Raw genomic sequence first — 13,866 nt, 5'->3', positions numbered from 1 at the left:
CGATTCGGTACCCGTTCGGGACAGGTAAAAATGCGTTAAACCGAAAATTATACAGAAAAATTGTGCCTAACAAGTTGTGTGTACATTTAATGTACACCATATCATATAACGGTAATTGGCGACGAAGCGTTCAACCAGTTTAAACAGATTAATTTTTAACGGGCCGTTTAAAATTAGTGCTACCACGACATTTGTTGTGCCACTTCTAGATGGAACCGACTGCGACAATAAAACAAATTACGATAAACGTTCAACATTTTAATTTGGAAACGTGCGCATTATTTTAAAATACACTTTTTTCAAACGGATGAAAAACAAAGGTGTTTCCCACTTCGAGAATTACTAATGTCGGACAACAAATCATCGTAAATTTCTTGACTCATGTCATTGTTTAATTTTTTTCAAATGTTTGTAATATTTAATGCTTTATAACTTTTTCCAATTTATTACCAATATATATTTATTATACAAATAATTACTATTTTTTATAACTCAATATGTGGTAATATTATTGTAGTTGTTACTTTTTACCAATTTACAATTTATGAAATCTTATGTACATAATTCAGGATATTGCAAAAAAAAAATGAAATATATAATTTGTTTTTTAGTATTAACGCCAAATTTTAAGAATATATAATTTTTTACATACATTTTTTTAAAGAATATTTTCATGGTCCTAGAAAATTAAATTTGTTACTATTTTCTTGTTATTATCTTATTATCACTAATTCTTTTTAATTTTTTGAGCTTGATTTTTTTAATTTATTAAGCCAAATATTTATTGCACCTTCTTTAATAATATATTTATTATATTTCAATATTTTAACAATTCACTTTATGAAATCTTAAATACTGTAATATTAATAAATTAATATTTTTATCATTTTTAATTCATATTTTTCAACTTTGCGTTTTGGATTTATTCAATTTTATGGAAAGATATTTATTCCTGCTTTTTGTTATTTGTAAGATTATAATCAATCTTTTATTATTGTTAAGAGGTTTAATGATTTCGTTTCTAAATTTTCTTCATTTTTAATTTATATATAAATTCAATTCAAATTTAACATTTATAAAATTGTACACTTTTTAATAATATATTTGTTATATTTCAATTTATGAAATCTTAGATATAATTATTAATAAAATTATTATCTTTAATATTTTTAAACTTTTTGCTGTGAAATTATTTAATTTTAATACAAAATATTCAATTTTATAAAAAAGTATTTTCATGGTATTTGAAAATTTGTTCCTTCTTTTTGTTATTTGCCTGATTATAATATATTCTTGATAATTTTTTAGGTCTTTAATGACTTTTAAATTTTTTTTAATTAAAATATAAAAATTTAATTTATATTTTCCTCGTTTATGAACTTTGTTTCTGCTTTTTGTTATTTGCCTGCTTATAATAAATTCTTTATAATTTTTTAAGACTAATGTTTTTTTTATAAATTTTTAATTAATATATTAAATCCAATTTATATTTTCTATTTACAAAATCTTGTAATTTATGTTTTTTAAATTTTTGCCGTAAATTCATTCACTTTTAATTTTCAAAATATTCAGTTTTTTTTCAATTTTATAAGAGAATATTTTCATGGTTTTTAAAACTTTGTTATTATTAGTGACACTGTTTATAATAGTATATTTATTATATTTAAATATCTAAGCAATTCAATTTATGAAATATTAAATATAATTATTAATAACATTATTTATTATCTTTAATATATAGTTTTTAACCTTTTCTTATGAATTTATTCAATTTTAATACAAAATTCCAAAATATTCAAATTTTATTTCAATTTTATGAAAATATATATTCATGGTTTTGCTCCTACTTTTTATTTTTTGTCTGATTACAATCAATTCATTATGATTTTTAATATTTTCGAAATTCTAAAACATGATTTAAATATTTTTTGTTAATCATCTAATTATTATTATTTATATCTATAAAATTTTTGACAACTTTAATTTATTAATTTTTATGCTTTTTAAATTTGTATACATTTTTAATTTATATTTTATTAGGTTCAATTTATATTGTCTATATTTTTTAACTTAATAATTAATTTTTTAAACTTTGATTTATTATCAATTATATTTTAAATTTTAAGTTTTTTAAAATTTTTAAAAATTTATTTTTTTTAGCTTTAATGTTTTTTTCACCAATTTATACTTTTTCTATTTAGAAAATTTATTTACTATTTAAGAACTTCGATGGTTTTTCCACGTCCGAAACGAGAAAAACATCATAAAAAATCGTTCAGCTCCATTCGTGAAAAATCTATAAAACAGTAAGACGTGGTTTTAGCAAGATTTTACGTGGTCATTGGTGACCGACCACCGGTTTTAGGTAACGACCCCAATGACCATAAAATCTTTCCGACCCAAAGGTCAGGTACAAATTCGTAATGCCGAATGCAAATTTGTTTTTCTGACCGCTTTCGAAGCGACGACTCGTAGATTTCACGGTGTTAACGACTTTCCCCGGAATATGGTACACACCGATATCGGCGCATTATATATATTTTTTCGTCGTTCAAAAACATTGACCTTGTTCCGTTGTCAATAATTGTATACATAAAATAATATTCTTTCCACGGGATGGCCACACATTTCGGCGGAGTGTGAATTTGGACGGATTCGGTCGCGTGTTTTGACGACGAGGTCAACGATCCACACCATTTCGACTGTTTTATCTCGTTTTCAATTTAATACGTAATTCGAGTCGATTATCCGATGATCGTTTAATATCACGCAGGCCGAATTTAAAAACGGACTGAAAAACGCAGACGACTAATCTGATTAGTGGCCAACTAAGGGTGTCTGTTAAAAATGGCCGTTGGTATTGATTGTGGCTCCGGCGTTATCGGTAATTTCATTAATTGCCGAAGGCTAATTGCACGAGGCAGGTATCCCTACGTCGATCCTAATGTAATTTTCAATCGAAACGGGGCGTTACTCGGATATTCCCGGAAGTTCATTAGCTGTCGAGACTTCGAGCCAAATTTTAACCGAATAAATGCTTTATCACTAATGTGCATATTTAATGGTTACATTTTTCTTGAACTTGTGTGTTAAAAACTCATTAGGTGGCTGTAAACTTCAAAATTTCCATTAATTTTTAATGCTTTTGACCAATTTTAACATTTTATATTCACACATTGTAACACACTTGTTTTTTCTTTACTGCCATTAACACGAAAGAAGGAATTAAGTAATTATGTAGGAATTTAATTATTATTTTGGTCATATAATTTAAGTATTGTAAAATTACGTACAAAATTGTGTAAAATAAGTTGTTAAATTTATATGATTATTTTATTAATAATAGTAAACTTTATTTTTAATGAAAACATTTCACTTAGACCAAAATGACACAAATTTTCTACCCAACAATATATAAAAATAATAAATAAATCAATTTATTTAGAAAAGTATTTTAGAAAATATAAAATTTTTGTTTCAATTTCTTAGAAAATGATAACAAAATATTCATATCTATTATATTCAATTTCTTATAATAATTCAGAAATTTGATAACTTAAATTTTCTTCTTAATTTTCATTAATGAATTTTGTGGAATGTATTAAACAAATAATTAATTAATTTCTTACAATGTAATTTTCAAAATTTTTAAAATTTTTCTAATAATTTATGTGTTATATTTATTAATAAAATTATATTTCATCTTTAAAATATTTTTTAACTTTTTGCTGTGGTTTTATTCAATTTTAATACGAATTTTTCAAAATATTCAATTTTATAGAAAAAAATGTTCATGTTTTTGTTATTTGTCCAATTATAATCAATTTTTTATGATTTTTAAGAGCTTTAATGATTTTTTTCTTCAATTTTAATTAATATATTAAATTTATATTTTCCATTTAAAAGTATTTAATAAATAATTAATTTTCATAAAACTTCGTTTCCTTTTTTAATAATATATAATATTTCAATATTTTAATAATTCAATTTACGAAATTTCAAACATAATTATTAATAAAATTATATTTCACCTTTTTGTTATTGGCCTAATTATAATTTTAATGACTTTTATTTAGTAAACTCTTCTTCATTTTTTATTAATTACTAAATTACTACAATTTATATATTATCAATTCATGAACTCAATAAATTTAAATATATTTCACGTATTTAACCTATTTCCCTTTAAATTCTCTCAAAATTAATTACAAATTTTACTAATTCGTCTTTTTATTGAGTTTATTCAATTCTTATATTATTTAAATTTTTTATGTTTCCTTATTGTTAATTAACACGTTAACACGAATTTACTTTTCTTCATATAAAAAATTTATTATATAATTAATTGTTATTTGGTATTTTTTACAATTTAATGTACTTTTTACTATTAAATTCAATTTTTATAATCTTTATTTTAATTGCACCTTTTTTTAATATTTATTTCTTTTATTTTTATTATTTTTCAATATTTTAGCAATTCAATTAAATGTTTTATTTCTATTTTATTACTTACGTCAATTTTTATACACAATACTTCGTATTTTATTGTTATTGAACACTCCTTGACGGTTTAAGATAAATTTTCAGTATTTTTAGCAATGTCTAAATGTTATTTTGATAACATTTATTTCTAATATCCAATTTTGGACAATATTTTTATATTTCAATGAATTTTTATATATTTTCAATTAAATAATATATTTGATAGTTTAAGTAGACTTTTATTTGTTTTTACAAATTTCATCAACTATTATTTTTTAATAAAATATCCAATATTGTTTATATTTCAATTTAATTAAAATATTGTTTTTCCATAAATTAACAGTATCCAATAATTTTATTTATTATCATTATCACAACCAAAAAATATATTAAACTAAATCTATTTCTTTTTAGTTATTTTTCATATTTTTATCCATTTTCAATTAAATAATAAGTAGTGTATGTTAATTTTACACAGCTTTTAATATTTTTATCACATTTTATTTATTTATTTATTTTTTTTTTTCAGTTTCATTCAATTTCTCAATAATTTTATTTACAATTTTAAGAAAATATTAATATAATTTCATTTATCATATTTTACTTATACAATATACAACTTATTCTCATGAATATTATTATTCAGATCTTTAATACAATTTTCATAATTTTTACTAAAAAACTAATATTCAACATAATCCTTCTTTTATTTTACAATACTATTCTTAGTGTTATTTGAATATTTGTACAATTTGTATAGTTCTTTTTAAAGATTGTTTCATAATTTGTCGTCATTTAATAAAATAACCAATGCAGCGTTTCACATTGATTAAAAACAAATAGCTCATTACTGTAACAGACACATCAAAGTGAACGTCGATACAAACTCTCCCGTTTAAAAGTAATCGCAACCCATCGATAAACAGCAATTTATCCGTCGACGACTTCCTCAATTAACCCACCGGCAAAAACATAATCGAAAAACCATTTCCCGATCCGTTCGGATCATCCACGCGGCTCTGTGGCCGGAGAAAGGCCAGATTTTCGCACGGGCGTTGTTCCGTCGCCCGTTCGCCCGTTCGCCGTATGCCACTCCGAAAATCAAGGTCACCGCCATCTGGCAAGACGCTTTTCCGAGGAAACAGTACCGCGGTCGCGATAAACCGATTCTGTTTTTGACGAGAGTTCCGCGAATTCGGCGGTCCGCTCGCTGTTCGGGTACAGCGACAGACCGGAAAAATTAAATTGTCTCTAGAAAGTATCACGGATCCAAACTGTTACGTTAATAATGGTTCAATTGGAGATTCCGAATATGGTAAACGAATGAACACACGAAACACGCTTTCGTTTTGGTTAGGATATTTGCTGGTCGATTTATGGCAAATGTTATGTGTGCAAATAAAAACTAATTTTGGTTACAAAATGGATAATCATCAATTTTTGCATATTTAAAACAACTATTTTACTTTTTATTTTTATAAAAGATATGTTTGCATTGTTGAAGACATTAAAATTTCTTTATTAATTAATATTACATAGCACTGTCAATAAAAAATCATCAAAAACAATGTAATAAACTTAAATAATAATTTAGGAATTCAAATAACTCAGATAACAAATTATGATAACTTTCTCATTGGGTAACATAAAAGACAAACATAAAAACAAATTACTAATGTATGTGGAAGCCATAATGGGTTTGTTTTTAATTATTATATAATAACAATTATACATTTTGAATCTACCAAAGTATGTTGAATAAATTTAATTTCAAAACATGTAATTTACTGATAATGTTTTCCAAATATTAATATAATTAACAGGGATTATTTTTCAATATTTTATCATATTATTTCTGTAATATTTTTGAAACTATTAAATATAAATCTACACAAACATTTTTGCTTTAATAAAATTTTGAGTCATAAAAGAAATGAATAAATCACATAAATCTAATGTTTCCGCTTGTAATTTATTTAAAAATTATGCTCCCTTCGAATATTAACAATTTTGAAACCCGCATGTGGTTAATAAATAGAAAATAAGTGATATCGGACTTGTCGAGATCAATTTTGATACTAGCTGTATTATTATTCATGACCAGGAAACTTTCCACCACTGGTTTATATTCATAAAATTTATGATTGATGAAATATATTATCATAATTGTATCCCTAATAAGAGATAAATCAATGTATCAATAATTGAAGAAGTCCGAAGCAGTTTGAATCACATGTTTGTAAACTTAATTTTATAATTGTTGAAAATTAGGCGTAATCAAGTCAATCTGTATATTCTGTAATTTTTTTCCTTTTAATGAAACCGAAAACTCTTTAAGATATTCATGAAAATAGTAAGTGAAGAGAACAAAATCTTTTTTTAAGGTATTTTTGAAAATGGTACGGATTTTTTAAATATTTGATTAATTCAATTTTTAGTTGATAATTATTGAATTAATATGAACAATGCTTTCTTCGACATAAATTTTATTATTTGGAGGAAAACATAATTCAAAACTTTATTTGGAATAAGTTAAAATGGTTAAGATATTAAGAAAATATTAATTTAGGATTACAAAATATATTTTCAAAGGATTTTCAAAAAATTGATAATTTTATTATCAGACAGTTTATATTCAAAAGGGAATCTGGTTTGGGAGTAAGACAACAAAGGAATCATCAAAAAATCTCTTTTCATTGTATTTATTATAAAAATCGTGACTTAAATTTTCAGATTATTTCCAATTTACGTATAAAGATTAGTCATGGAATTAAAATTAATAATCAACCTTCAGATTAGCATAAACTTATTTATTTAAAGACAAACAATTTATATTTGGAATGACTGAAAAGATATTTAAGAAATAGATAATTTTAATCTTTTTTCTTACTTATTTTCCTTTTTATTTTAAATTATATTCAGAAATTAATGGAAAACACTAAATTGATTAAAAGAAAAGTTAAATTTATTAAGATTATAGAACCAACCCAAATTTCATCAATTTGGTGGCTTTATGCAGCGAATTGTGCTCGTTTAAAGTTAGCAATATCACAACTCAGATGTCAATAAGAATGTCTCATAATTTGGTTGTTGCTAAAAATAGCCGTTTTAAAACAGTGCCAAAAAACTTTAGACTGCAAATTGTCATTTTGTCGGGGCGATGAACTAACCGTAATTACATTTTTAAACTGATCGACCACTTAAACGAATTATTTTAGTAACCTCAAACCTTTTGAACGACCACCGACTGCAAAATGCGAAAGCAATTAAAGAGTTAAATTATGAAATTCGGTTTCTGAAACTCGTCAACACGTACAAATCGCACCTGGCCAAGTGATTCATAAAAAAAGACGTCTTCTCACGCTTTGAAGGAAAAAAAAATAACATCAAAGACAAGCACAGCCCATCATACATCGCTGCATCCGATGTTCCTAGTTGCGATTCACGCGAGGCACGAACGCTTTATACCCGTTTCAGAAGTGGGTTAATTAGAAGGCACGAAACTACGTCGAAACCGAATTTGCTACAGCTTTCCTAATTGTGTTACGGAATCTGGCGACCCTCCGAATGGAAGTACCAGCTGGCGAATTTCGACAATCAATACAATAAGTCCAATGAATACCAGTTTACCATTAGTTTATGCTCAAAGGGAATCTGGATTGGGGTGTGAGAAGACGGGGAACCATCAAAATTTATGTAGAAAATTTCAGACATTAGACTACAAATTTATTCTAAAATTTACAATATGCTGAAAAATTTAACTAATATTCTTCAATTTTAACTCAATCATAAAATTTGCACAAAGTAGGCTATTTGATGAAAAAATATTTTACTTCTTTTTACTCAAAAATCATCAAAATTTTTGATAAGACAATTTTTAAACAACTTTCCTCTAAAATTAACAAATTTAGTTCTAAATTCAATTAATATTTTTCATTTTTTATTAATAATCATGAAAATTTCAGGCTTTAGGACAAATTTTCTGTAAAATTTAGTGTAATTGAGTGAATATTTCTCAATTTCTTACTTAAAAATACAATGGAAACTAAAAAATTCTTAAATTAAACAATTTTAAACAATTTCCTAATAAAACTGACGAATTTGATGAAAATTCATCCAATTTTTCCATTTTTTTTTCATCTAAAAATCATCAAAATTTTTAGAAATTAGGCACTTTTGGGATAAACTTCATATAAAATTAATAAATGTAGTCAAAAAAGGTTAATATTTCTCAATTTTTAATAAAAAATTATCAAAATTTCAGAAATTAATTTTTTTGTAAAATTAACAAATTCAGTGTAATTAAGTAAATATTTCTCAATTTTTTACTTAAAAATATAATGAAAATTCAAATATTTCATTAATTAAACAATTTTTAAACAAATTTCTGATAAAACTGACGCATTTGTTGAAAATTTATACAATATTTTTCATTTTTTTACTTAAAAATCATCAAAATTTTTAGAAATTAGGCACTTTTGGGATAAACTTCATCTAAAATTATTAAATGTAGTCGAAAAATACCTTAATATTTCTCAATTTTTAAACAATTTTCTAATAAAACTGACGCATTTCACGAAAATTCATTCAATATTTTGTATTTTTAACCTAAAAATCATCAAAATTTGTAGAAATTAAAAACTTTTGGGAAAAAATTCATCTAAAATTAACAAATGTAGTCAAAAAATAAGTTAATATTTCTCAATTATTACTAAAAAATCATTTTTTACCTAATAATCCTCAAAATTTTAGAAATTATGCAATTTTAGGATAAATTTCATGTAAAATGAACAAATATAGTGGACAATTAAATATTTCTAAATTTTTACTTAAAAATAATCAAAATTTAAGAAATTAAACGATTTTAGTATATAAACTTCCTCCAAAATTAACAAGTTAAGTATAAAAATTTACTCAAAATTTATTGAAAAATTAAAAATTTCAAACAAACTGAATACTTATGAAAAAAAGAATTAAAATTTAAATCTTGACTTTTTAAACAAATAGAAATTTGAAAATTTCAAATTGTACAATAAATTTCCTTCAAAACCGTTTTAATAAAAAGTAATCAAATTTTTTTCGCAAAATCATGAAATTTTGAAAATAAGACGACACGCCGTTGCACAAGTCAATTAATTACGGCACAACGGAAACGGATACGACCATTATAATAAACACGGCGAATTTTTAACTAGCTCAAGTGGTCGTCCAACACAAACCAACAACTCGATAGATAAAAACTGGTTGGTCCGAAAAGTTTAAAAAAAATTCGCCACGAGTGTGAGTTTATTCGGCGGAACGAAAATTTGACCGCGGGAAATTCCGATATGTTCATCGGTTCAATGACACGCGGCGTCGCGTTCGCCGATTTTTGGTGAGAAAAGAAACTACGCGGTTCTGTGTGTCCGGCGACAGTGCAAACGATCCGGTCAGGGTCTCCGGCGCAATAAAAACGGGACCCACCAAACGAAATGCATTTGTGCAGCCGGATGGAAAATGTGCATATGCACGAAACGGGGGTCAACCCTAAGCTGGAATTGAATTTCCATTCACATGTCTGATAATGGAATGACAGCCCATTATCGAATACAATGTCAAATGTGGAAGGAAATTTTGTGCATCTTTATGACACTGTTTAAATAAAAATAAGTCATTTTATTGCTGAATTTTGAGTTTTCTGCATTCTGGTAGTTGTCTCGAAGATACAATTATAAAATTCGGCACAATATTGTTATTCAAATTGTTATATAAAGTGCCACTTCCTTTCAATTTGTTTGTGTCCAAATCTTTTGGCGGCAATCATATCGTATAATGGAATATAAAATTATTTATTGTACCTATTTCCAAAGATATTCAAAATTTAGTGCAGGTAATTGACAATTATTAACAATTTTACTGCCTTTATGGCACAATAAATTGTTTCCTATTGACTAAATAATTTTTGGTTTGTACACAGCAGTTATTATGGGTGTTGGTTTCACAATTTTCAATGAATAATTTGATATACAAACATAATTCACTTAACTGCATTTAAGAATTAAGTAAATATATTAAAAGTAATTTTAGTTCGTAAACTTTTATAAAGTAAGCAATACCACGACGAAATTAACATTAAAAAATTATATTTATTATTCTGGGTTAATAATTATAATTCTATTTATAATTTTGTTTAATGTATAATTTAATCAATGCAGTTTCTTAACAATGCATATTTTAATACTTTCTTAATAATTACTTAATTTTTAGAAGTCTTTATTAGTTTAAATTTTTATTTTTACACTATAATAGAACACAAATTATTACTACATTAGAAAAGGAGGAGTGAACTGTATCCATATTCATTATTTATATATTTCAATGTCAAATTTTTGCAATTTAAATTTAAAAATATGTAAAACAAACTTTATTAATAATCCTTCTTAACAAAGAAGAGTATACTTAAATTAATTGTGGATTAATTATTATTTTAATATTCAACATCAGTTTTGAATAGCACAGAAGTTGTAATTTTGAAAATATAAAATGATGAATAAACCATTAATACTGCATCAAAAATCATCACTGCATTTTATTAATTCAAAAAAATCATTAAAATTCTTACTAATTTACTTTAAAGGAAATTTTAAATTTTACACATTTTAATTTTCTCTAAAATGGAAAAAAAATTTTAAAAATGTAAAAATAATTAAAATTTTAGACATTAGACAAACATAGGACAGACTTCCTCTAAAACTGACAAATTTAATGAAAAAATCAGCAAAAATTATAAAGATTTGAATTTTTATAGTTTATAGAATGTATAAGGTAATCATCACTTAAGAATCATCCAACATTTAAAAATTTAAGAAATTAAGCAACTTTTGGACGAATGTCTTCTAATATTAACAAATTAAATGGAATATTTAAATAATATTTCCAAAATTTATATAAAAATAATTAAAATTTCAGATATTAATCAATTTTAGGATAAATTTCCTCTAAAATTAACAAATTTATTGAAAAAATCAGTAAAAATTATAAAAAATTTGACTTTTTATAGTTCATAGAATGTATAAAATAATCTAATTTTTACTCAAGAATCATTCAACATTTAAAAATTTAAGAAATTGAGCAATTTTTGGACGCATTAATAAATTTAATGGAATATATAACTTATATTTCCAAATTATACATAAAAATTTTTAAAATTTTAGAAATTAGATAATTTTAGGGCAAACCTAAAATTGATAAATTGTTGTTAATTTAAAATTTATTAGCGTTAACATTTAAAAAATTGATTATTACATACGCACCTTGTATAAATTTAGACATAACTGAAAGCTTTCTAAATAATACAAGTTATAACAACTTAAAATCGTTTTATGACATGATATTTATGAAATTAAACCGGAGTACGTAAATTCATTATTACACGATATTTAAGGTTAAAATAATAAATAACTTTTAATAATGTAATTATGAACTTAACGAGTATTAACTAATTAATAACAGTAAGAGATATAAAAGTTTTATAATAAAACGGCTTCGATAAACCATAACATTTATCGAGTAAATAAAACTAAAATCTTAAATTGCATGACCTACATTTTAAATTGTGATTTATTACACTTGTGCATAGGTATTTAAAACTGTATTTATGCATTTTGTTCAAGTCGTCATATTAAAATTTGAACAGACAATAATCATATTAAAAATTTCAAAACCATTGCCTTAAATTGGTTAATTAATATTAATACATTTTTTATGGTTTTTTGATTAATATTTCCAACAAATAACAAATATCACTAATATATAATGTGCAGTTGACTTAAAAGATTGGAACTGGTCAAGTTAAGTTAGTTTAATCCTAAGTAAATCAGTTTAATGTTTAAACAGTTAACCTTGATATTTAATTAATTGATTACGTCCCAATTCAGTTAAATCCACTAAGAAAATTATAACAAATTTCCATTTCAAAGCCAAAAGATCTACCAACAAGTACATAAAAAATAAAACATAAGTACATGCCTAAAAACATAATTCTAGCACCCCTAGTCCACCCAAAACGGAAACCATCTTTAAAAAAAAAAATAAAAATAAACACCACTTCGCGTTACGTCTCGCCCGGTCCGACCCTGGATTCGAAAAGCAAAGAGTGCAACCCTGTCGGGGGCACGCTTTGATCCTCGGCCAGCTATTGATTTTGTTTCGGGGCACCGCATGGAGGGTCTACACACACGTGCATCATGCCAATATTTCGTCTCGACATTTTCGACGTCGTAGCAATTTTTTTTTTTTTGTTAAAATAGGTTTTTTTGGTCAACTTACGTGGAGGCGGCAACATCCTGTAGTGCGTCGGCGGGATGAGACAAAGGCTTTCTTGTTTCACATGTCCGTTCGTTACGTAGCGCGTCATTTTTCTGGTTATTGAATTGGATAATTGAGCGAAAAAATCGAGAAAATATGTTTTGCTGTTGTTACTTTTTTTTTTAATAATGGTGGGCTGAGGGAAGAGGAAGATCTGTTTTAAAAACCGAAACACGTACGAACACACATCGAAAAATTGAATTTAATCCGGGGGGCAAGACTGTTTTTGGGGACACTTCACGCGAACCGAAACGGACTGGTGTGCCCGACAAAAAAAAAACAATTATAAAAAACGCATGGAAGTCATGGTCGTGTACGAGCTGCTTAGGTTTTTGCATGTGCACGCTGATGGTGTGCCGGCGCCGATGTCGAGGTGGTCGCGGTTTATTCGGCAATCGGTCGGCGACATTTCAACCCCCCTGGCGAAATGTACGTACGTCTCGCGTGTCTCGTGAACGGGCTGCTGTCAAAATTGGGGGTTCCGATTTGCAATGTCACTGGCACACGGTGTCGTTAGGCGGTTTCGGGGAACACAATTCGGTGGTGGTTGTTGTACGCGTACGGACTCGGCGGAGCCTCCAACATGCGGGGCACCTCTCGCTGCACCAAACGGCAACGAAAAATCGATAAGGGCGTTTTACAAGACGATTACACTAGACACACCGACTTATCACATTGTACGCGGACGCGTCCGCGGCTAATTGGAACGAATGTCGTTCGTTGGTTTTGGATGTATAAAAAAATTTTTTACGGTTATATTCAACGTTTGCTTTACACGAAAATCAGTCAAAATATATTTTCGGCGACAACGCCATTGTATCGACTGTACAAATAGGTTCCCAATTTGACCACCAGGAAGCTGCAACGCATGCGTGGTTATTTTTTAGCCAATCAACTAGTAACTTTTAAATCTATCAAACAACGTGTTGGAGCGTTGACAAAATTTTAACAAACATTGCTGCGACCAAGAAAATAATTGTTGGCGCGTTCGTAACCGTACAAACTTGACGAATTTTAATCCCGCCTTCGAACGACAAA

The 13,866-nt window shown here is 26.2% G+C and overlaps 1 protein-coding gene across 4 annotated transcripts in view; it reads right to left on the bottom strand.

Moving 5' to 3' along the window:
* LOC109594182 (eukaryotic translation initiation factor 4 gamma 1) overlaps positions 1–13,866 on the bottom strand; it is a 51,806-nt gene that overhangs the window by 37,132 nt on the left and 808 nt on the right. The window contains exon 1 of one of the 4 annotated variants that reach the window (XM_049966019.1): positions 12,790–13,849. The exons of the other annotated variants lie outside the window; for them this stretch is intronic. Within the exon in view, the coding sequence (XP_049821976.1) occupies positions 12,790–12,877 (88 nt within the window). The 5' untranslated portion in view covers positions 12,878–13,849. Of the gene's footprint in view, positions 1–12,789; positions 13,850–13,866 lie in introns of those variants that run through there. 4 annotated transcript variants of the gene reach the window in all.

Source organism: Aethina tumida, chromosome 4, assembly GCF_024364675.1.
Source record: "Aethina tumida isolate Nest 87 chromosome 4, icAetTumi1.1, whole genome shotgun sequence".
Taxonomy (NCBI): domain Eukaryota; kingdom Metazoa; phylum Arthropoda; class Insecta; order Coleoptera; family Nitidulidae; genus Aethina; species Aethina tumida.
Note: the sequence above shows the minus strand (reverse complement) of the source record. Positions and strands in the feature narration are given on the sequence as shown.